We start from the raw sequence: 26,092 nt of genomic DNA on the forward strand, positions 1-26,092 counted from the left end.
ATGCATGCATCTAATTGTCATGAGTGCAGTAGTTATGCATAATATTCACTATAGATTCTACTTAGCAGCACGTGACTTCGTGCCTGTACTACAACCATGAGCTGTATTGTGATACAAAACGAGTCGCGCTTTGGGAAACCAGGCTATATTTCTAAAAGTAAAGTATCGTCACATATAAGCCAGGCTATAAAGGGACCACACTTTCCGCTTTTTGAATTTTTTAACGAAAAGCCAGTAATGCTAAGGCTAATCTTGGACAACACGTTAAGCAGATGAATTAAGCCCGGTTTCTCCAGAGCGCGGCTGTTGAAAAAATGAATCGCGTTCTGAGAAAACTGGGCTAAATGCATGTGCGTAAAGTGTCGTCCTAGATTAGCATGTGCAGTCCGCAAATGCTAATCAGGGACGACACTTTTCGCCTATGTTGGATTTTTGCTACGAAGAGACTTCATTTCAACGAAAAATTCATACAAGCGGAAAGTGTCGTTCCTAATTAGCCTGTGTGTGATTGCACTGGCTAATCTGGGACGACACTTTACGCACATGCATTATGTCCAGTTTCTCAGAACACGACTCAAATTCAGACATGACGGACAGGTGCAGTCTGCTAATACTAATTTCACTTGCGATTGTGTCAAAGGGGTAAACACGTTCTAAAGATACATGTTAAGAAAAGTCAATCATGTCGCATATTTTCGATATCAACTAAACCTCTGTCGCCATCTTATGCGAACATTTCAGAAATGCAAACAACATCTTGAATCGCTGATATACAATCAAAGCAATTATCAAGGATTATCTGTCTGGCGGACTCGTGGTCTGGATTGTACTGTCTTATCTCTTATCGGATCTCTGATATTATGGTTAATATTACACAGGTATTAAACAATGTTACATTTAAACTAGCCACGCATTAAAAGTAATCCTTTTAAAGGATGGCTGTTCGCGTTCAAGGACGAATTGAACGTGGGAAGTCAATACCAGCATGAAAACAACAAGCTTTTAAAGACAATCTAACAAATCATGAGCTGGTAATTTACAGAACGGGTAGCGCTTAATGCAGTTTCGATGTCTATAACGATTATTAACGTTCAGTACAAACTTGATTTGATTAACGACCAATAAATACATTACAAATCCTGGCACAATAGTACTAAATTATTTATTTAGTTACAAATATTACGAATACTGATATTACACATGTATACGTCTAGTTGAATAACATGAACTACTGGTCGGATAATTATATTAACCCATTTATGCCTAGTGGACTCTCCAATCCTTCTAAATTGGATCAATTTAAAATTTTGAAAATTAGGGATGTCTAGTATATTTATTTCTATATTTAGAATATTTCTTACAGAAATTCCTTAAAGCAAACAGCGCAGACCCTGATGAGAAGCCGCATCATGCGGCGTCTCATCTGGGTCTACGCTTTTTGCCAATGCTTTTTTTTCTAGACGCTAGGCATAAATGGGTTAAGCTAGATTAATCTTCTATCGCTAATATATATGTCGATATATTATTAACGAATCCGACTTTAAGTAATGGATAAAATAAGAAGTATAATAGACGAAAAGCAGTAAACACAGTATATGCTATAGAAAATCAACGCACCTGAGTCTGGGTGAGCGGAGAGGCATCGTTCGGTCTGGTTGATGACGACATTGTCCCTCACAAAGGTCACATACTGGAAACAGTAGCCCACCGATACGGTCTCGAACGCAGCGCAGTTCTCCGAGAGGAACGTTTTGTCCGGGTCTGCAAATCTCTCCATGACGTAATGTCTGGTTACCGGTGACGCCATGGACCCGAATGATGTCCGAATTAGCTGATATATCCGAATGCGGTTGTTTTCCTTGAGGCCGGGGCACTGCGGTACTCCATAGTTGATAATAAAATTGTCGGCGCATGGGAATATGGTTTTTTGATATATAATGATTTTATATGCTGGATTTAAACTCGTCACTAGAGGGTTGCTTCTGGCAACTTGCGATATGGCACTAAATGTTGATGTTAAAGAGACGCCGAATATCCCTGATGTATCGAACATATGACACGGCAGCTGTAGCGAAAAGTTTCTCGCGAAAAAGTCAGAAAATGGCTCTGAATATATCACATCCTTTTTGCCATTTTTTGAGATCATGGAATCATTGGCTGAATAGTCAAGTTCAATTTTAAAACTGTACTTTTTAAGTAAAGGATTGCACACTGCACTAGAATTAATCCGCAACAGGACGGGACTACTTTGAGCATAATGAATTCCAGACGGCAACGTTAAGGTCACTTCAGGCCACCGTACAATCACAACTGCACGGATGAGCATTCTTCCGCCATCGTAATCAAACATCTTTAAGTCATACTGACCCGCCACTTCGATGATGCCACACGTGATCTGAAGGTTTCCGGTTTTGTAGGCCGGATCTATAGCAAGCGTCTGGATGACCTCTTCGCGATTGTCTGAGATCAGGTACAGACGGACGAAAGCGTTTGGGAGATGAATAGCGTCTGGGATTTTGTAGCCAATGATAAGGTGGCCGGAGAAAGCGACATATTCGGAAGGGACGGACAGCTGGTAGGAGCCATCTGGAAACAGAATGTGCGATAAAGGTCATGGATGCTAACTTTTCATGACTGTTTACCTGGATCTGTAATCGTAACTCAGCTAACCGTGCATTTAAAGCCACACACAAGGTGCCGCAAGAAAAACAGCATATAAGAGCAAACATGCTTCAAATACACCGCGTAGTGTAAAATGGTGGCTTAATCTATATGTTGCTAATACATGTACGCGGTTTTGCTGAAGATATCCATGAAAAGCTTAACAAACACTTCATTATATTCCGATTTCTGCTCATGATGATCAATAAAGGAATATAATAAGATATATTGTCAACTTTTTTTCTTTTTCGGAGCCTTATTTTGCTCGTTTGAGTATTGTGCATAATAATAAACAGTATTTTTTAGATCCATTTTAACCGAGCCTTTTCAACATTTAATGTGAACAAGTTGCTTTAAACGGAACAAACACGAACTTTTTGCTTTTCGTCTTTTTTACAATTTATTAACTTTAAAGTATAAGCTTAAAACGGCAGCAGTTAAACGTTGTAAAAGTATGCACACTTGAGAGCTATAAATCGTTCGTCTTTATAATACTAGTTTTTCAGACGGCCAAATTCTAATATAAATCGCGTGTAAATCACTACAAGGACAATCGTAAATAAGACCGACACATATGAGAACCCAACCGTCGGCGTAAGGTGACTAGAAGAAATCAGTATACTTTGAAGACGTATTTCGCTGCAAGAGTTGTTCAAGGGCACTTGTCAAGTGTCATTGGAGCCTTAGATGAATGTGTTAAGAAAAAGCGAGAATCTAAATCGAAGTTCGAGAAAGAAAAATGATAAAATTTAAGTCATTTAAAACTAATGTAATAAATTTTACGAAAACTAGAAAGGTCAAGCAAAGCACATACATTTGTCATACCTTTAAACTGAGTTTTTGAATCTGTTAATCTCAATCGCAGGAATTTAACAATCTGCGTTATTTAGGTTTTATTAAATTGCATATACCGGTAATTATAATTATATATAGCAGATAATGCAGATATCTTGAGAAACGATTAATTTGCACTTATGCGATGTTTTGTAAACAGTAAATGCATTATAGTCATTGACCTGAATAGTCTGAAGGTTTAAATGTTGTAATTCCTATAATGGCAAACCAAATGCACATGTCAAAGGAAGTTGGCTAATTTTGCACCCAAAACTGCCTTTCAAATATATCTAATTATTTTTATTGGTATTGAAAGTAGCAAACCGAATATCTACATATAATATTGCGTCACACGTTAGCTACAACACAGATTACATAACAATACCGAATTCCCTCTAGCAATTACTGCAACCAAAATTCAACAAAAAGTCTTAAAAATACCCAAACGGAGTGCCTAACATCGTGTCATTAAAATGTTTAAACATTGAGAATAAACAACATGCTTTCAAAGTTTCATTCAAAACCGGACAGCAAGAATGGTATTTTTACATAATCATAATTATTTGGATAACGATACCGACCACATAGCTAAAATGTGCTACCTCAAATATGCAATTATACTACTGGCACTATAAAGTCAGGTGTTTTCATTGTAACTATTCAATTAAATATTACTTGATATTATTACGGCGTTTCTGCTATTATACTCTCCTATGAACACATTAAATGTCAGACATAATTTGTCAATTACCATAAGTGTCATATATCAAGATTGTCATTCATTGAATAATAGAACGAAGTAATACGATTCCGAAATCTCATGGTTTACGTGGTGGTTGTTAATTACGTATACACTACTGCCAGTTCATTTAGCACAAAACTCGTTTATCCTCTTGGTTTTCAATCTGTATCCATCGGTTTGACAATTTTAAACTATGTTTAGACAAAGTTTACAATAATATGATCAACAACATCAACAAATAGACAAATAGACGATAAATGAAAAGCGACCGATGTTGTGCATTTTTTTAAGTCTAAAAAATTAAATTATCAAAATTATATTTAATTTTTCTAAACGATATTATGGGCACTCGAACAGACACACGGATCAATGCGGGTATGTATAGTTTGCTTGAAATACATGTACAATAAGGAGACGTATGAGTTAACGTATGCTTTACCCATTTATGCCGAGTGGATTCTAAATTGGATCAATTTATTTCCAAAATTAGGGAAGTCTAGTATATTTATTACTATTTTTAGAATATTTCTTACAGAAATTCCTTTAAGCAAACAGCGGAGACCCAGATGAGACGCCGCATTATGCGGCGTCTCATCTGGGTCTTCGCTGTTTGCCAATGCCTTTTTTCTAGACGCTAGGCATAAATGGGTTAAATTTATAGAGATAGGCCAATAACCTTTATACTGGAAAGGGGAAGGGGGCATTCTGTTTCGGTGATTAATATAGTACACGTATAAATACTTCATACCTTATGACGCACAAATGCAGTATACGTTTCAGTATCACTGTCTAGAATGTTAAATCACCAATGAAAGAAACTCACATATTATTAAATAAACATCAAGCAGATTGACTGCTGTTCCAGAGTTTCATTTTGTTCACAGCCATTAATTTTACTGGGTACGTATTCCCGCCTGGTTCGTTCATTAACATGCTGATTAAACAAAGTCTCATATTTCGGTGCAATTAAGAAGTTTCATTTATAGATGATCCGTCAGTTATGACGTGTCTTTTGTGTTTGATCATGTAATTTTAATGAATCCATTATTTTGAAAGAGTTGCTATCGATATTTGTATTTGGAATTGTTATTTAACAATACCGGGAAAATAGTAGAATGGCACAATCTACATTTGTTAAAAAAATACACTGAGCATGATTGGCATCGTTTCGAACTATCAGCGTTAACAAAGAGTTCACCAATTTTGAATTAATGTAAAATGCCTAATTAGGAAGGAGAAAAATGTATACGATCTGCTAACAACACTTGACATCATGTGTTTCTTTTATTTAGTGAACAACTTCCAACTTTGAATCAGATTTGTAGTATATATGGAGGTATTATTTACACAAATACTTTCTTTCGTTGAGGAAAGTAACATGGATCTGAATACTGAACATCCCAATCGGGTTCGAGTGCAAATAATATCATACTAACCCATTCATGCCTAGCGTCCTGAAAAAAGGACATTGCAAACAGCGTAAACCCAGATGAGACGCCGCATGATGCGGCGTCTCATCTGGGTCTACGCTGTTTGCTTAAATGAATTTCTTTATGAAATATTCTAAATATCGAAATAAATATACTTGACACCCCTAATTTTGGAAATAAATTGATCCAATTTAGAAGGATGGGAGAGTCCACGTTTGAACGATCAGGGTTCAGCTGTTTGGGAATTGACCATTGCAGGCAACACAGGCTTATCAGGGACGACACAGATCGCTTTTATATTTTTTGTTCCAATGCAAAATGAAAATCCAGTCTTGGCGGAAAGTGTCGTCTCTGATTACCGTACGCCTGAGCGGACTGCACAGGCTAATATGGGACGATACTTTTCGCAAATGAATTAATCCTGGTTTTCCACGAGCCCGGCCTACTTATGGTTAAAAAGAACAGGATGAAGGTAAGTTTATAACCAAGTAATTGTGTCGTAATGCTTCTCAACAGTACGAATGGGTTGATTGAAAGACTACTAAATATGCATCTTATCTATTATGTACGTCTACGAACACAGACTACTAGCATTATTCGATTGTCATGTGATAAAACAATTTATGTTTTATGCAACATGGTTGACATTAATTGTTTTTACAATTTGTTTTGCTAAATTCAAAATGCTGTCTCCATTATGTTACTGTGAAATCTTATACGCGTGAAAACGACCCAGTCAATATACAATTTCACCCATAAAAGGTAAGAAAACGCAACTGCAATCGAAGTGTTCGATCATTTTGAAATCTTCTTTGAAGTCAAGTACAATATCACTTCACCACAATGAAAATGATAATCGCTGTAAATTAGATAAACGTTCCCTTTCATTTCAATGACAGTGTTTTCCGTACATCGACGCTTTTAGGGTCGTCCATTTGAATTCTATCGGACGACAAGCATTATTTATCAGACGAAATTCTCGATTATCAGACGACAAATCAAGATTCGTCGCCCGCACGAGTAATTTAGTCCACTTAAAGCAATCATAAACAAACGATTATATTGTGGTTAAGACGGAGTTTTCTTTTAGCGTATTCTTCTTATATCTATCAAGTTACCAAATGAAACTGATATCCGGACCTTTTGTTGAAGGTCTGCAGTTGAATGCAGTGTCGTGTAACTAATCTGATATAGCTATAAAGTGTTGTTAGTGTAGAAGTGAATACATTTTTTTTCTTAAATCACAAGAGTTGTAAGTGCAATAAGACTCGCCCAAGAAGTCTTTGATCTCTTCACAACTATCTGAAAATAATGCAATCTGACATAAGTTATTAAATCAAAACGTTAATTGACACATGCTTGCGATCTATAGATAGAATTATACTTTATGAATGTTCAAAGGATTGACAGTTAAATAGCTACAAACATACATATAGATATGAAAATCAATATAAAATTTAAAATACTTACTTGCGTTTGAATGTCCGTATAGAAGTGAAAGCTTAATTGTTTAACACTAATGCATAATTATCATCGATAAAAATGTACATCAGAAATTACAAATAATTTGAAAACCATAATTATGTTTAGAAAGACGTTTTTGTGAAAAGACACAACCATATTTTAAACTACAGCTAACGAAGATGGAGATTTGTTTAAACGTATTACGATGTGACATTTCGTGCGTCATGACACCGACTTTTAATCAAAACGCTGAAGGCACTGAATTTGTTCGCTGTTGTATAATCTTAGACGCAACTCAGTTTTCAAAATTATGTTATAGCTTTTTATATCGCAAGTTTGGAATGACCGCAACCAATTCAAATTTATAAAGAGTGTGTCTTTAAGCACAGGTTGAGATGTGTTGTTTTTTTTTCAAATCATTGATACAGCTACTAGTAATCAGTGTGCACAGGCTAATCTTATTTGACATGCACTAAGCCCCGTTTTCCCTGAAAGCAGCCAATATGTACAGATTTCAATGATAAGCACTAGGTTGGCCAACGTTGTCTTACAAGCTGTTAAATACTTTTGAATACATACACTATGTGGTGTACCAGTGGGAACTATAAACAGGCAGATGCGGTGGTTAGAGCAGACGCTTTTAGCATTTTTCGTCTGCTTAATTTTACTGCAGTTATCCATACAGGCAGTCACGGGTTACGGTTCCTGTCGTAGTTAGGCCAAAACTGATTTGCAAAATTGCCTCTCCATTATTTGTGAGCTAACGTTCACAAATAAAAATTGTGTTAAGCAAAGAAAATCCGGAATAAGACTGCTTCTTCTCCTGCAACGAAAGAATACTTCATCACGTTTGTATATTTTTGTCATGTGTTTTATTTATACCAAAAATAAAATCTCTACGCGATGCAGTCCTCTTTTACGCTAGGCACACATTAAAGACAAAATTACCTATATATAAATATCAATTTTATTGTTGGATTTTTTCTTCCTTTTTGAAAAGGCGGGACAGAACATTACACCGAGCGCCAGTTCAATGCTCGTCATTTCAATACGGCGAGTTCGTTTTACGTTTATAGCCCTTATCAGTTATCAGCAATCGACTTAATTGTCGATGATTTAACATAACCAAAAACGAACCAAATAAACCAGACACCGTATTTGTGTGCAGGCAGTGAGTTGAATAAAGGTAATGGAAACACGGTTAATCTCTTCATAGAAATTGGGCTCCACAAGCGTACGTCATTTGGTGCGCATGTAGGCATGTTCGTAACCATTCATTTGTCGGTTGTAATATGAAGGAGAAGGTTTAAACATTTTAGATTTTTGTTCATTATTTGTTTCATATGATGGTTATTTAAAGGTGCAATATTTCTTTTCTTTTGTTTGTACTTTTATTTTTTATGTAATAAAGTTAGGCTATAATTCACACCTAACATGGTCAATATTTACACGGATCAGTACGGCTTACTGAACGCTCTATAAACGAAAAAAGGTTACGGATCCAAGTGATAAAATAGTCGAATCGATCCCTTTCCAATAACTCATTCACCTATAATAGTAAGTTTCTATTTGAAAGCTAAATTTACAGTTCTGCATGTCTTTCTTTTCCTTTTTAGTCGATTACAAATAACTGAAATAGGCAACTACTTGTTGAGTGTGCTTTTTTACTGTATGCATATCCAGTAGATTTATTGACTACCACTCCAACCACTTGTTTCAGACATGTAATGTGTTATACCGTATTCTAATTTGCATATGTGTGAAGTACAAGTCCTGGTCGTTTGCTCATAAAAGAACTGCTGTGAAAACGAACCAGTATTACTTTCTCATAATAACATTGTATTAAGTATCGAATGAGACCTGTTACACCAGGGGATCTCAAAGTTGCGATCGGAAAAAATAACAAATCAAAACAACATGTATAAATTAACTTTTAATTGCCCATCATTGAAGCATTAGCACCCCGCGCGCCGCGAGAATTTGGCAACTGGAAAAGAGATTACACAGCAATCCAGTACAATAATAATGAGATTGAAGCACCAATTGTGTCTAGATTTACACTTGAATCAGCTTCGGTTGTCACTTTCAACAAAGATGTCAAACAGGTTTGTCAACAACTTGCGAAAGTAGTGTGAATGGCAGTTTACCTAACATAAACGGATAAAGGTGCTACAGATTTCTGGAGCAGTCAATAGCGTCGTGGTTTAGACACTTAGGCGCTTTTTTATGCGTTTAAGTTACATTATAGTTCAAGTATTTGCGCTTTATTGTTATTTGATTGCTCGCTAAATTGAGTCTACAGCCTTTAAAATTAGCTTATAAATGAATAAATGAAAACTGCTTGGTACACACTCCGGCTTTATTCGTGATAGAAATAAATCTTCGATAAATATGTATAGATTGCACTTGAAATCGTCCGGGGGTACACACAGAGTCCTAGCTGTTTAAACTGATTTGCCCACACCCTTGAAGTTTCTACGCGTAATCACAACGCAGATACCGCAAATATATCAGCCTCGCTCTAGGAAAACGGGGTTTAATACATGTGCTTAATTAGTCTTCCCAGTTAAGCACGGACGGCTCGTACAATCTAATCAAAGATGACACTTTCCTCCGAAACTGGATTTTCGCTAAGAATGCGCTTCCTTTTAATAAAAATACCACAAAGGCGGGAGGTGTTGTCCCTGATTAGCCTATGCCGACGGCATAAGCTAATCTGGGACGACACTTTACGAATATGCGTCAAGCCCGCTTTACCCAGAGCGCTGTTGATACATGGTGTTAGAAAATATTTGGAAAAGTGGAGTTTACTGAATGGTTTACACAACACTCTGGTGGCTGTTGGAAATCTCGAAACCTGTGTTTTGTTAATGGTAATAAAATCACAAAGTTTATATTATTAACAAACGTGCACAGAAGCATCTAACCAGCGTTTTACAAAGATATGTTATACATTTGTTTTCATCAATCAATTTATGGTTTTCCAGAATATCGACAAACAATATTGAAACCTCAATTGCTTAAGTCCAGAGTTAAATGGACCTTTTCACAGATTTTGGCATTTTGTGAAGTTTGTTACTAAGTGCTTGATATTGATAAATGTAAACATTGGATCTAAAAATCTCCAGTAAATACATGTAATCAAGATTATTTTTTTTTAAGTCCCGAAGTAAAAACTCCACGACTTAGACCACTCGGCCATCCTTCCTGATACAATGTTAGATGTATTTTATACATTATATAAGCAATCCTCGTAGTTTCACAAAATAAAACGACAACAACAGAACTCTCCAAAATATTAATTCGTTTCGCGTTGCAACGCTTTATAATTTTCAGGTTTTCAAATCGTCAAAAGATGCATATAATGGCTTTTTTAGAGCATGGTAAATGTTCAGTATTACTATTTCCTTACAAATATCATAACTAAAACGAAAATTTGCGAATCTGAAACAACTTTTTTCAATTTTGTCAATTTACCCAAACGTGAAAAGGCCCCTTTAAAGCAAATAGGGCAATAAGAACTTCAAAGAAGACTATTTAAATCTTTTTTTGATAGGAGCCTAGCAGCTTTCGAAAAGTCTTACACAATCTGTATTGATTATCTACATGTACTTAATAAATCAGAATCTTCATACCCGGACTCGACATTTTTCGAATAATTTGTGCTTGGAGCTTCTTAAAGCCCCGGTTTCAAGGGGTTACAGCTATGCTAATGGGCGTATATTGTCCGTGATAATAGCGTGCACTTGACTTGCGATACCCGCGCTCTTCAACGACAACTCTTCGGAACCATTATCAGCAACACTCAAGCGCGATATGGACCTTGTCTTGAGATGAGCATATAAAGCATTCATTATAAGATTATACTTGCACATTTTCCTGTTCATGTTATTAATCATATATGAACGAAAAAATGCCTGTATAAACAAAGATAACGTCCATATTGTTTTTTTGCTACACACTGGTCAGTTACGATAAACTTGGCTTATTGGCCAATCTATCACATTTGAATTTAATAAAAAATAAAAATAAACGTAGAATCGACTAATAATTCACTATTGAAAAGTCATATTGGACAATATAATGTTAGTCCATGCCAGGCGTAAATTAATGATATGGATATATGCTACAGAGATTTGAAAACTCGTGTATCATGCTTAAGCATTTTGCGATGTCATTAGAACAAACACACATACAAACCCATCTTCCAATCGATCTCTACATTTTTTACACATCGGAACGTTACGGAGCCATGTGTTTTTCGTTTTTAACAGTTTTGTTAAAACGAGTGAGACATCTTTAATACTAGTATAACATGCATTTTACTGTACCAAAGTAACTTTGAAATCAGATGACATGAAGGGCATTTTTGTTTGACAGCCCTAACGACTTCGACATACAAATGCTCATCTGTTAATCACTGAAATTGCATAATATATACTGCAAATATCACATTTATTTGAATTTATACACGTAGTTGTTGAGACACATTAAGTCAAGACAGGACATTTTGCGACCAAAACATTATATTTTTAGTTTGTAACCTCATAATTATGTTTGAACAACAACATTTGACCCGTATCACTAGCTGAAAAAAACAAACATATGACCAATAATTGGAAACGAGATTTTGATCAAATCAATGTACTTCATCGCGCTGATTGGATATTGACACCAATAACAAGTATCATTTGGGGGCAAACAACTCGCCCCAAACAAACCTATATTGCCAAAATCTTACAAATCCATCCCATACGAAAGGCTTACTAAGCCTCGGACTATCTGTGAAATACGTCATATTGGCCTTTCTTTTTACGTGCCTGCAAACCATTTTACTAGTGAATTATCTATCCAATTTTGACACAGGTATACATAAGATGTTTACTTACATACTAGTACATCACTAATTTCGATGTTCACGAGACACGTCTCAAATAAGGACATTTCGTTAGACAATTCCAATGTTGTTTTTTTTACAAATTTGGGAATTTTTATTTGAGACATTGTTCAAGTGCTAATTACAAACTGTCAAATAAGTGTAAATATTTTTTTTATGAAGACGATTATCTCGTTTCAAATCAAGGCCTACTATTGTTCTTCGTTCGAATTTCAAACGCATGTCATATTGGAATACCATTGCGTCAATATGTTATGTCAACACTGTCAATATATGAATACATTCAATCACTGTTCTGTCGTCGAGCGTATTCCGTTCTGAAATATTACCAAATATATATAACATATATAAATCAACATAATAAATCTAATCATTATTTTGATGAATATTCGATTTCAGGTATAGCTATATCTCAAGTCAAAAGAACAACATTATTCGAAATTCGGCATCGCATCAATATAAATATTTATAACGTTAATGATGAACACTGAAGCTAATTCGAGTGTAAATTATAAGACACTGTTGACACGACATACGAACACTAACTCCGATCCTAATAAAAAGACGAATGCTTCGGTTATTGTAGAAAACATGTAAGAAACATCTTCGTCACAATCGGCTCGGCGCGCTAATTTGTCTTTGCTGCATTTCATGAAATTCGTCTTCAATGTATAATTTTTCTTGCCTATTTTGTGTTATTGTAAAATATTTTTATCAAAATATTACAATTTAACAAATATCAAAATCGTGCATACCCACTTTAAATTGTTAAGTGGCAGTTGGGGGTCATACAGTCCACGATAAGACATGGAAAGAAGAACGTGCACCGCGTACTGACGATAATGGCGATGACGGTGATGAAGTTAATTGTGATAAGTCTTCGCATGGAATGCAATGGTTGACGATACGTCCAGCTAATCGCCCGCTATAAGTCACGTAAGGATTCTTTGTCTCGTTAGCGGACCGGGTAGTTCTTGACCAGACTGCGCATGTTGGTCAATACCTACGCTCGCCGCATATTGCATTAGACCCGTTTTCGCTTGACGCATGTCATTTGATTTCTATAAACACAACATTACACATTATAAATAAAATAACTGAGTGCAACATCATTTTAAAATTGTTCCATACAAATATAATACATGCATTTTCAAACACCAACATGTATAAAGCTTTACACTACATAGGAATATGAACACGGTTTCCACGAGAGATTTAAAGTTGTCAATATTGATTAAGCATTCACATTTGAAAGTGTTATGACAGAAGTTCAGTCTCGTTCAACACTTACATGAAAGGGCTCCTGTTTGATATTCATCAATACGTGTAACCCCATTAACGTATTTCTCATTTGTAAAGTTTTCTGATGCGGAAACAACTGCTCCGTGACGGATACAGATTAGCAAAACCGCTGCCAAGTTCGTACATTTTACCGGTAAGGCCAAATTTAAATGTAAATTGTAAGTTGGTGAATCACGCACCCGACTGTAATTAATACTTTCACAAGCATGAGTCGTGTCCACGACGACAGCGATATGTACACTATATACGCTGCTGGGTAGGCACTTGGGTAGACAAGTTCACATCACTGCAGCCTTGCACACTACTGGCACGTAATGGTACATCATTTGAAGATTATTCAACAATATTTAACATTCCGAAAAATTACATAAGACATAAGAATGACATGGCTGAGTTCCCATACTTGGAACAGTTGAAAATTGTTGTTCTTGTTTGACACTACAAAACATTTAACTTAGTTGATCTCTTTCTTTTCACGTTGAAAATCAATTGTAAGATTATGCAATGCATACTCATGTGCTGACATCGCTTTAATACGGCAAACTCTGTTTTATAATAAACATTGTGGTGAACGATTCAATTATTCAAGTATGTGGCCTTGTATTGACAAAAAAAACGTTTGTTGAAAATGGAGGCCGACGGACCAATATTGCTATCCACTTATATTTCTATCTATGTTGCAACTATGAAATTATTATTTTTCATAGTAACAGCATGATTCCCTAAGAATGCACGAATGAAGAGCTTAAAGCCGTTCTCAAAGCATTTGTTAGGCACATTGTGTCGTGTTGAATTGCCTAACCCCTGACAATTACTGAACAAACAAAAGCAAGTCTGATAAGTGTTTATTTTGAATTGCTAGCTACCGGTAATCTCAACACGTAATTCAAATAATATCATCTAACATGTGTAAATACATGTCGTCTAAAAGAGAATGAACTTGAACTCCCTCCAACAGTCCCCACAGCTTAGTCTGAAGGCACATGAGTCAAAAGTTATGCATTCATAAAAGCGGATTGTAAATTATCGGTTGTCCATCATGTACGACTATGGTACTTTCTCGGAAGACTAATCCCTGGCCGAAGGCAAGCGTCAAGGCAATACTTGGTATAAGGCTATCAGTCAACATGTTGCTTGTTTCCATTTAAATCTTCAAAAAAATGGTAGGTAGGTAGGTAAGTAGGTAGGTTGGAAAGCCAAACGTTTTGTTTTTACTTTAAGCAGATACGGTCCTACGTTCTTAAGAAATCTTCAGAATATCTTTGAATTATACTAGAATACCACAAAATAAGTATGAATGGAATCAAAATTAGTGCTGGTCGGGTTCATGTGAAAATACAACTTTTAATATTTTAACCCATGTAGAGACATCAGGAATAAGTATTGCAATATCGTGGTTTGAAAGCGACTATTCCATATGTGTACATGGTCGTAGATAGTTGACCACCGATGCGACATGGAGACTGAGTACTTTCAGAGCAGATTCAGTACTAGACGCCATGTTCACCTAATGAAGGACACTGCTGCGTTCGAGATAAAACTAACGTAGTGAAATGCGATATCATTAGAATTGAATGATAAGATCTCCTCTAAAAGAATGGGAAATGAGCAGTTATTGTCCGTGCATTTGCTCAACGAATCATTAGAAGCCATAGAAAGTTGACAAGCTAATGTCCGAGATCCACTGTTAATTATACGCGTGAATCCACTCGGAACCGTAGACGGAGACAATGTAATAATGTCGTAAAGACAGATATGAAACCAACGTGAGAAAAACTGAGACAAAGACGAACACATTTGATCTGTTGTAAAGACGTATAAACATATCAGAATAATGCGTACTAGTGTAAGTATGAACGAACTATTGTGTGCGCCAATAAACAAAAGCACACACAAACATATTGATGTGTATGCCTATGGTGCTACATGTATATTCCTAAGTTGAATGCTCATAGCTAATATGCGTAAACCTATTTTGACAAGAATTGTTAAATATTTAAATATAAACTGTCATTTTGTGTTCAAATTAAATGTACTAAAATATTTATAATGATGTAATCAAAACGCATTTTTAATAAATAATTTGCAAGGAAACCATTTGCGCAAAACACAATCCATACAAAAAACATGTGCATGCTATGACATTTGTTAACCATCTGTCGCATAGAGGATACACTCTGATCGGGCTGCCCTGACTTGAGATTATTCTGTTTTACGTCAGATGTTTTTCGATTTTCACCTGCACACATAATGTTTGCTGATATTTATTGTCGAGTTGTATTTTTATATTCTGAAGTTTACTGTGCATAAAGATAGCTTTCGGCTTTACTTTATTTAATGATTTAAAACTATCTACAAAATGCGTGAGATATGCTTGTGCATTTTAACTAATCAAATAGTAAAAATTTAGACTCCGTTTGAACTTTACAACGAATTAAATGTTACATTTTTCGCGAAATGTACATGACTTATATAAACGGTAAAACATGTACTTGAATAAATATTCATAAGCTTTAACATTGAATGCTGGGTGCTGTACTAGTATATCGTAAATTAGCATTTTGTGTATACATAACAGATAAAATCTTGTTGACAGACAATAATCATTACAATAGCATACGACACATGAAATACGATAGGCTTGAATCTAGTTACTTACCCGCAAAACGAGCGAAAATCAACAAAAACAGGATATATTTCCCACAATGGTATACTCCGCTTGGTTTTAACATGATTTAATAACAACACAAAATTCATGTTAACGAAACTTTAAACTGAGACATTGTTAGCGTTGTAAGCATTTAATGTTAAATCACACCATTTTATTTCCTTTCCGGTTAAATACAATTTTACATGCTAATCATATAACACTTTTGCTCGTTCTGAACCCCGGTTCAATGCGACACACACCTGAGCATATTATCAACTGTTTACCGAAGAGCGCCGATCTGATACTGACTGACTGAGATCGTTCGGGGTTATGAGACGCTCGGTCATGCGCATCGAGATCAATATGGCTACCTGGCGGAGAATGCGACACTCACATAGGTTTGTCACGGAAATGACAACTTCGCAATCATCGACAGTCTAGCGCAGCATCCAGACTTCTTCAGCTTAAGACTGCCGTTGATTACATTCTGTTCATGTCACAATATGGCAAGTTGAGGTCCCATGGGGGTGAATTATTCTTCACGCATGTACACAAGCTTTAGAAAAATATTTTTTCTACTTGCAGTAAGCTAAACATTTTAAGAGCTTTAATGCCATGTATATATTTATTAGAAATATCCATATGTTTACTACAGAAATGAATAATTGCTGTAAAAGTACGTATCCGTGCTAATGTTTTCAAAGCATTTTTATGACTTTTCTATAAATAACAGTATGCAAATCTTGTCATTTTAAAGCTTAATCTGTCATCTTGAAATAATGTGCAGTCAAATATGTACCGTCTTCTTCATAAAAAAGTAAAATTCTCCAAAGGAAAGCACCCTCTTCAAACATAATTTTGGAGGTAAAATTTCGACAAAAGCGCCGTACTTCAATAAACACCACCAAAACTTTCATATTTCAACGTAATCCCCAACGAAAGTGATCAAAATGTTGCAGATACACATAGGATACAGAGAACCACAGCAAATGTACGGTTACAAACGTTAAATTGCCTTTATACCAGAAGAGGCAATAAACTCTATAGATATTTGCGCTACGAAAGGATACACAGTGATTTTATTGTAATGTAACCTATTCCGCAGCTTCCTTCCGTCGGCTGGACAGAACATCACGACAAGCGCCTGTTACATGCTTTAAATTTCAATACGGCGTGGTAGTTTGTCATGTGACACGGTTGGGATTTATATCTCTTATCATCAATTGACTAAATCCCCGATTATTTAACCGAAAACGATGCCCATAAAAACCAGATACCCGATTGTAATACGGACAGTGAGTTCAATAAAGCAACTGAAAACACGATTATACAAGATGGTTAATCTTTTCATAGAAATTGGTCTCCACAAGTAAACGTCAATTGCCATTTGTGCGCAGTTAGCCATGTTCGTGCCCATTCATTGGTCGGATTTGATATGTAGGAGAAAGTTCAAACATTTGGGGCTTTATTCAGCGGCTGTGTTGTATTTTATGCAGGTGGTTTTACAGTGCAATATTACCTTGTTTCTAAATTCGTGATGTACTTTAAGTTTTATTTAATAAATACATTTAAGCTATAATTCAAACCTGGCATTGTCAATTTTTACACGGATCAGTACCACTTAGTGATAGCTCTATAAAAGAGAAAGCTTACAGATCCACACATGATAATTTGTTTAACTCGTTTTTAAATAAGCATTTTCTGTTTAATCGCACGGTTAACTTTGAAATCTAATTATACAGTTTAAGTTTGCGTATTGTATTAAATATTTTTTCTAGTCTATTATAAATAAGCGAAATATAAAACTACTTATTGTGTGTGCTTTTTTTACTGAATGAATATTTATGAGATTCATGGGGTACCACTCTTCTGAAATGTAATACTGTATAATAATAATACTGTACTTAAGGTTGTTTATTGAAGAGTTACGAGTTCCGGCCATGTGTTAACGCCCACATCGAAGAAAAATCAAATAAGAATAACGGCCTTTGTTAAATGATCACCTCAGCACCAGAACTACAATATAACCAAGACGGCGTTCCTATTTATTTCTCTTTTATAAACATGTAGATTGGATTTATACAAAGAGCATTTAACGATATTATTGCTTATGCAGTTATAAGAATTAGTATTGCTTATGCAGTTATAAGAGTTATAAAGGTCACGAAACGCACAGAAAAATGGCTGCTGTGTAAACGAGCCAGTATTCTTTTCTCATAATTCCATTTAATAAAGCATCGAATATGACCTGTACACCAGGAAAATTAAAAGTGTCAATCGGAAAAATCAAAACATCACGTATAAATTAACTTAATATTGCACATCATTGAAGCATTAACACCCGCGCCGCGAGATTTTGACAATTGGAAAAGAGATGACACAGCAATCCAGCACAATAATAATGAGATTTAAGAACCAATTGTGTCAAGATTTACACTAGAATCAGCTTCGACTGTCACTCTCAACAAAGATGTCACACAGGTTTGTCAACAACTTGTGAAAGTAGCGGATGGGAGTTTACCTAACATAAGTCAATAGCGCCGTGATTTAGACACTTAGACACGTTTATATGGGTTCACGTTACATTATAGTCCAAGTATTTGTGCAGAATTGTTATTTGATTGCTCATTAAATTGAGTCTTAAGCTTTTACAATTAGTTTAAAAATGAAAACTGCTTGGTACACACTTAAGCGTTGTTCGTGATAGAAATACATTTTTGACAAATATATACGGAGTGCACTTAAATTCTTGCGGGGTACCTTGAAAGAGTCCGAGATGTTTAAACGTTTTCGTCCAAATCCTTAATCGGCGACTTTGTCTCCAGGCAAACGGGTTTTAATGCTTGTGCTTAAAGTTTCGTACCAGGTAAGCCTGTGCAGCCCACACAGTCAATAAGGTACGACACTTTCCGCAACAACTTGATTTTTTCTAAGAAATGACTTCCTTTACACGAAAATTACAATTAAAGCAAAAAGTGTCATTCCTGGTCAGCCTTTGCTGACTTCAAAGACTCATTTGGGACGACATATATGCTTTAAGTCCGATTTTCCCACAGTGCTGCTTACATATAGTGTGTTTAGGAAAACTCTGAAACAGGACAGTGCAATTGTTAACAGAACACTTGAATGGTGGCTGTTGGAAACCGCGAAATCCGTGTTAATATTATTACAATGCGGCACTGAAAGCAAAACAATAAATGGTCATGTCCTTTTTAAGTGATAATTATGTATCTGTTGTAAATAATTATAAAAGCACACCGTTTACTTTAAAATATACGAATGTGTATATGGACATCTCACCAGCGTTTTACAAAGATGTGTTATTCACCAACAACAGCAACAACAACAACAACATTTGTTTATTCATTTGTTTATATTTTTCTTTTTTGTTTTCCACGACATGGACAAACACATCTTGTAAACAGAATGGCATTTTTCGAGCGTGAACGCCAACAGGGCATTCAGAACTACAGAGAATTTTTTAAATCGTATTTTGAAAAAAATCCTAGCAGCATTTGGAAAGTCTTATACAATCTCAATAGCTTATCTACTGAGTAAATCAGAAATTATCTCCACGTGAAGACTCGACATTTTTCAAATTATTTCTGCTTGGAGCCACTTAAAACCCCGGTTTCAAGGGGGCAACAGCTATGCTCATGTGCGTATATTGTCCGTGATAATAGCGAGCACTTGACTTGCGATACCCGGGCCCTTCACCATCAACTCTTCGGAACCATTATCACACAAGCGCATTATGTACCTTGTCTTGATATGAACATATTTTGCGTTCATTACGAGATGATACTTGCAGAAAGTTGCGCCCTTGTATAAACAAATACTCGCTTGTTATATACATTGATAACGTCCATATTGTCACTTTTTACACACCGGTTGGGTACGATACAATTTGCTTACAGAAAATCTTTCATATTATGCAAGTCTCTAACTAATTTTAATTAAAATTTCAACAAGCAAAATTCGCATTTAATAAAAAAAATATGCGAAGAATCAACAAATATTTCACTATTTAAATAGCTATTATCCAAATTTGATAATATATTTAAGCTTATCTGTAAACTTTGTACATTTTTATGTTCTAATATGTATGAATGTATTGTTTTAGTTTGTTAGTATATATTTTATTAAATGTATTATGTAGTAAACACGGAATTAAATGAATTAAGTCAAAATGAACTTAATTATTCTTGCCGTTGCATTTAAATTCAAAATACGAATAGATGAATACGTTATTTGAAAACGTATTGATCGTACTTAAGAATTTTGCGATGTCATTAGAACAAACACACTCAAAAACTCATCGTCCAATCGATCTTCACATTGTTAACAAATCAGAACGTCACGGAGCTATGTATTTTTCAGTTGAACAAGTTTTGTCCGAATAAATAAGAAATCTTTAAAGGGACCTTTTCACGTTTTGACACAAAAACGTTTCAGATTCGCAAATTTTCGTTAAAGTTATGATATTTGTGAGGAAACAGTAATACTGAACATTTACGGTGCTCTAAAATACCCATTATATCAAAGATCTATAAATAGATCTTTGATTATATGCATCGTTTGACGATTTCAAACCTGAAAATTATAAAGCGTTGCAACGCGAAACGATTAAGAATTTGGAGAGTTTGTTGTTGTCGTTATATTTTGAGAAACTACGAGGATTGCTTATATAAAGTATAAAATAGAATAGATCTGCAAGGTAACAAATGTTATGGAATTCATAGACGTATTTGTTGAGACAAATTAAGTCAAGACAAGAAATTGCGCGACCCAAACATGAAAGCTGTTAGTTTGAAACCTTATAATTATCTTTAACTAGTGAATTTTATATCCAATTAGGTTCATTTTTTAGAAATGTAGTAAAAAGTATACAAAAAACATAAACATGTTAGATACCGGTACTTATCAAGTATTTCCGGGAAATACGGATAGTTAGATTTATTCTTTTCATACAACAACAATGTCAATGTCAAATTTCACCAGACGCTTCTACAAATAATGAAATTTCATTGGAAAATACCTTTGTTTTTACAAATGAGGGCCTCTTTTGACAAATTGCGCAAGTGCTTATTACAAACTGTCAGTGACGTGATAATATTATTTTGAGGAAGACGATTATCAAGTTGCAAATCAAAGCCTATTTTTGTTCTTTGATCGAAATTAAAACGCGTGTCATAATGGAATCATATTGCCCCGATATGTTACGACAACAATCTCAATAGATGAATGCATTCAGTGACTTATCCACCGCCGAGCGTATACAGTTATGAACTGTTATCTTGATATACTAATTACTGGATAAATGAGAAAACATATATCAGCCAATTTCATTTTAAACATTACTTTGATGAATGCCTATTTTAAGTATAGATATATCTCTAGTCAGCAGAACACCATTACAATTTTAAATTCGGATTCGAATACATAGAAAACATATATATATATTGTTAAGCATGAAAACAATAAAAATACATAATTGTTAAAAAGTAAAACGTAAAGGAAAATGTAAAGTTTTGATAATAGTCTTAAGTCTTTTTTTTTCTGAAATAAAATTAGGGGAGACCTAACAGTATATGCAACATTAATATTGTGCGAAAGGTTTCTGCTCAGAGTAAATGTATCCAACTGTTCGTACTGATGCAAATAATGTTCAGTCGTAGGCGCATATATTGACAATTGTGTATACATTTCAAACATGTATTTTAGAGAACTACGTTTTGTTTGATGAACACAAGCACCACATTGAACGTCAGCACCTCACGGAATAGAACACTGTACATTTTATGACAGCTGGAAACGCAATGCAAAATTGTCATTAAACCGTCAAATAAAATGCAGCATACAATACTTCATTTGCACGCCTTACGTCTTAAATTTCAGGACTGTATATTTCATTCTTCCATACCGACCCCAAGAGTTTCAAGTTGCACCGTCAGAAGGGATCACCTATCACTACATCGCTTTCTCGAGCAGGACTCATCGAATGCCTCTACACATCTTTTGTGTGTAACTACTACTAATTAGTAATTACAAAAACAGTTACATGTACTTGCTGAAACTGCCCGTACCGTCATACGAATAAAACAGCGTGCACATTAAGGCTATCACATAAAATGCAAGAATGAAAATATGACGACGTGTCTTGCAAAGTGTCTAGCTAATCTCATTAATAGACAGTCTGATCAAGAGGTTACCCTGTCCGCTTAAAAGTAACGTAAGGTTTTGTGGTCTCGTTAGCGGACATTTTTTCTTTGGTTTCTATAAAATAAAAACAACACTGTCCATGTATAATTAGATAACCTAATGCAATTTCATTTTAATAATTTATTACATACTAAAAATAAATATTTATTTAAATGTACGTGAACGCAAACATTTGTAAAGCTTAATACTACATTGCCACAATAACACTCAACGTGCGATTTATAGTTCTCAATATCAATGAAGCATTCACATTTGAAAGTGTTATGGCAGAAGTTCAGTCTCGTTCAACACTTACATGAAAGGGCTCCTGTTTGATATTCATCAATACGTGTAAACCCATTAACGTATTTTCCATTTTTTAAATGTTCTCATGCGGAAACAGCTGCGTCGTGACGGATACAGATTAGCAAAACAACTGCCAAGTTGCAAGAATACTCCTTTTAACCGGTGAGGACAAATTTATATCTATATTGTAAGCTGGTGATCACGCACCCGACTGTAATTAATATTTTTACGAGCATAGGTTGTGTTCAGGACGAAAGGGTGAGCTAATAACAATCAGCGTTGTGGCAACACTTTGTTAGACCAATTAACCTGACTGTATTACATAATGTAACTATATTGGCACGTAATGGTGCATCTTTCGGACAAGACGAACCATTACGACATAAGACAGCCATGGCTTCCATGCTAGGGAAAAATGCAAATGTTAGTCCTGTTAGACACTTCAATACAATTTACTATGCCATCCATGTGCGGACAGCGCTTAATATACTACGTGTTAAAACAAACATCGAGGTTAAAGACTATATTATCAAATTATGTGTCATTGTGTTCGAAAAACGTTTTTGTCAATGAACGTCGTTGTACCCATCGTGCTATCAGGTTATATTTCTCTCTGCAATGCAACTATGTAACTATCCATTTCTCAAGTAATAAAATGAGTCACCAAGAATGCAAGACCGACGTGCTGAAAGCCGAACTCAGAAATTATTTAGGAACATTGTGTCTTGTTGAATTTTCAAACCCCTGAACATTACTTAATAAACAAAAACAAGCCTGATGAATGATTATTTGATTGTTTTATTTTATTATTCTCAACATGCAATGCATATAATTAATACTACATGTATCATTTGTATATGCATGTAGCCGAAACGAGAATTTCCTTGGTTTCCTTCTTACAGTCCCCACAGCTTAGTCTGAGAGCACATGTGTCAAGATTAATGCATTCATTAAAGCGGACAATAAATACTGACATTCTATCATGTCCGATTTATGGTATTTTCTTGGTATGTTAAAATTAATCCATGTCCACTGGCACTTGTCAATGCAATTCTTGGTTTAAGGCCAAACAAAATATGCTGTTTGTTTCCAATTAAACTTTATGCAGATAATGTCATTTTGTCGTAAGAAGTTTTCAAAATCTCCTTGAATATAAAACTAGAATACAACAACATAATTATAATGGGTACCAAACATACGGTTGGTCGGTTTCGTGCAAACATAAATCTTTAAGACCTCGGTAGAGACACAAGTAATGAGTGCTACCATATTGCAACAGTATCGTGGTCTGAAATCGATGATACTATAATTGAACATTGCCAGAGATGCATGTCCACCAATAAAACCTGGGCATTAAGCACTTTTTTTTGCAGACTCAGTCCTCGACGACATGATCAACTAATGAAGAACGCTGCTGCGATCGGGAAAAATCCATGTCTTGAAATCACCATTATAACAATATGCTAAAATGTGATATCATTAGAATGGATGATATTGTTTCTTCTCAGAGAATCGGAAATGAGCAGTTTTATTCCGTGCATTTTCTCCACGATTCATTAGAATTATTAGCAAGTTGACATCGGAAAAGAGAATGTCCAACATTCACCGTTAATAATTACCGCGAAACCATTCGAAACCGTAAATGGGGAGAATGTGATAATGTCCTAAAGACAGATACGACACCAACATGAGTATTTAATGATAGCAATTATTAGAAATGAAACAAGTTAGCTGGAATCAAATCTTCAAAACGGTTAATGTAAATCGCAGTGTGTTAAAGCGTTTTAACGACAGGGTTCTCCAATACTTAGTCCGGAAAAAAGAATTAATAAAATAATAATGATACTACAAAATATAAATATTATAATTAGAACACGCGATTTTTGTATGGGACAATGCATTTTAACATATACAGTAATAACTCAATACGAACACATGTGTATGGTTGTAAAGACATAGCAAATATCCCAATAGTGCGTATTAATGTTAGTACGAAAGAAAAATTATGTGCGCAAAAAGAAGCACACACGGATTTATGTGTATGTTTATGTTGCTTTATTCCTAAGATGCAAATTAAATGTACACGATTGAATTTGTACATATTTAGAAGAAATTGGTTATTACATAAACTCGCTAATTGAATTAACAGTTGACGTAGGTGAAGGGTAAATACGGATGCAAATGTCAGTGCCTCCAATTCGGTGTGATTTTTTAGAAAATAGCACTAACCCGTACTTGCCTACTGTCAATCTATTATTATATATGCTCATAGCTACATAACGTTTACCTAACTTGACAAAAATGGTTTTATATTAAAATATTTACTTAAAATGTTAGTGTTCAAATCAAAAACATCAAATATTGATTTACTAGTAGATGTTATCAAAACGCATTTTTAAATATATAATGCGCAAGAAAAACATTTGCGAAAAAAACATACAAAAATACATTTGCATGCGATGTCATTTGTTCACCATCTGTGGCATGTAGGATACACTCTGATCGGACTTTCATGACTTGAGATAAGCATTTTTACGTCATATGTTTTTCAATTGTGCACATGCACACATAATGTTTGCAGATATTTATTGTCGAGCCGTTTGTTTATAATTTGAAATTAACTGTGCATAAAGATAGGTTTTGACTTTACTATATTGAATGATTCGAAGTATATAAGCACAATGAGTTAGATACTATTGTGCATTAAAACAAATAAAATAGTAACATTTTAGACTTTGTAGGCTTACCAACGGATAAAATGATACAATTTTCGCCCAAATGTATATTAAGTTTAAAAATGGTAGAACATCAACTTAAATCAGCATAAATATTCATAAGCTTAAACATAAGCTTGAATCGAGTTACTTACCCGCAAAACGAGCGAACATCAACAACAACAGGATATATTTCCCACAAAGGTATACTCCGCTTGGTTTAAACATGATTTAAAAAGAACATAATATTCATTTTTACGAAGCTATAGACAGAGACATATTTAACGTTGCATCCATTTAATGTTAAATCACATCACTTTATTTCCTCTCCGACTTGAACACATGCTAATCATATAACACTTTTGCTCGTTCTCAACACACCGGTTCAATAAGTCACGCACCTAAGCGGATTGTCAACTGTTTACCGAGGAGCGTCGATCTGATACTGACTGACTGAAATCGTTCGGGGTTATGAGACGCTCAGTCATGCGCATCGAGATCAATATGGCTACCTGGCGGAGCATGCGACACTCACAAAGATTTGTCACGGAAATGTCTACTTCACAACAATCGAAAGTCCAACGAAATCTACAGACGTTTTTTCAGCTTGCGACTGCAGTTGATTACATAATATGTATTAATGTCACGATATTGCGGGTTTAAGTCCCACGAGGTTGATTTATTCTTCACACATGCACACAAATGCGTTCGGAGTATACAATTCTATCTACTCGGAGTATGCTTGGCATTTGCGAGAGCTCGAAAGAGCTCGTTTTTATTTGGAAATGTCTATATGTGTACTTAAGCGTACATTCGACACTGTCGTCAAGTTGTAATGAGAAACGTGTGTTGGTTCGACTTCTATGTACTTGATGCTCATATATACATTAT

The 26,092-nt window shown here is 35.1% G+C and overlaps 1 protein-coding gene across 1 annotated transcript in view; it reads right to left on the reverse strand.

The window, feature by feature from the left end:
• The window catches only part of LOC127881869 (uncharacterized), a 26,471-nt gene extending 858 nt beyond the window's left edge, over positions 1 to 25,613 (reverse strand). The window contains exons 1-2 of the mRNA XM_052430084.1: positions 25,357 to 25,613; positions 1,618 to 2,586 (exon numbers count right to left, since the gene is read on the reverse strand). Of these exons, the coding sequence (XP_052286044.1) occupies positions 1,618 to 2,586; positions 25,357 to 25,429 (1,042 nt within the window). The 5' untranslated portion in view covers positions 25,430 to 25,613. The remainder of the gene's footprint in view (positions 1 to 1,617; positions 2,587 to 25,356) is intronic.
• Between the last annotated feature and the right edge of the window lie 479 nt (positions 25,614 to 26,092).

This window comes from Dreissena polymorpha, chromosome 1 (assembly GCF_020536995.1).
Source record: "Dreissena polymorpha isolate Duluth1 chromosome 1, UMN_Dpol_1.0, whole genome shotgun sequence".
NCBI classification, from domain to species: Eukaryota; Metazoa; Mollusca; class Bivalvia; order Myida; family Dreissenidae; genus Dreissena; species Dreissena polymorpha.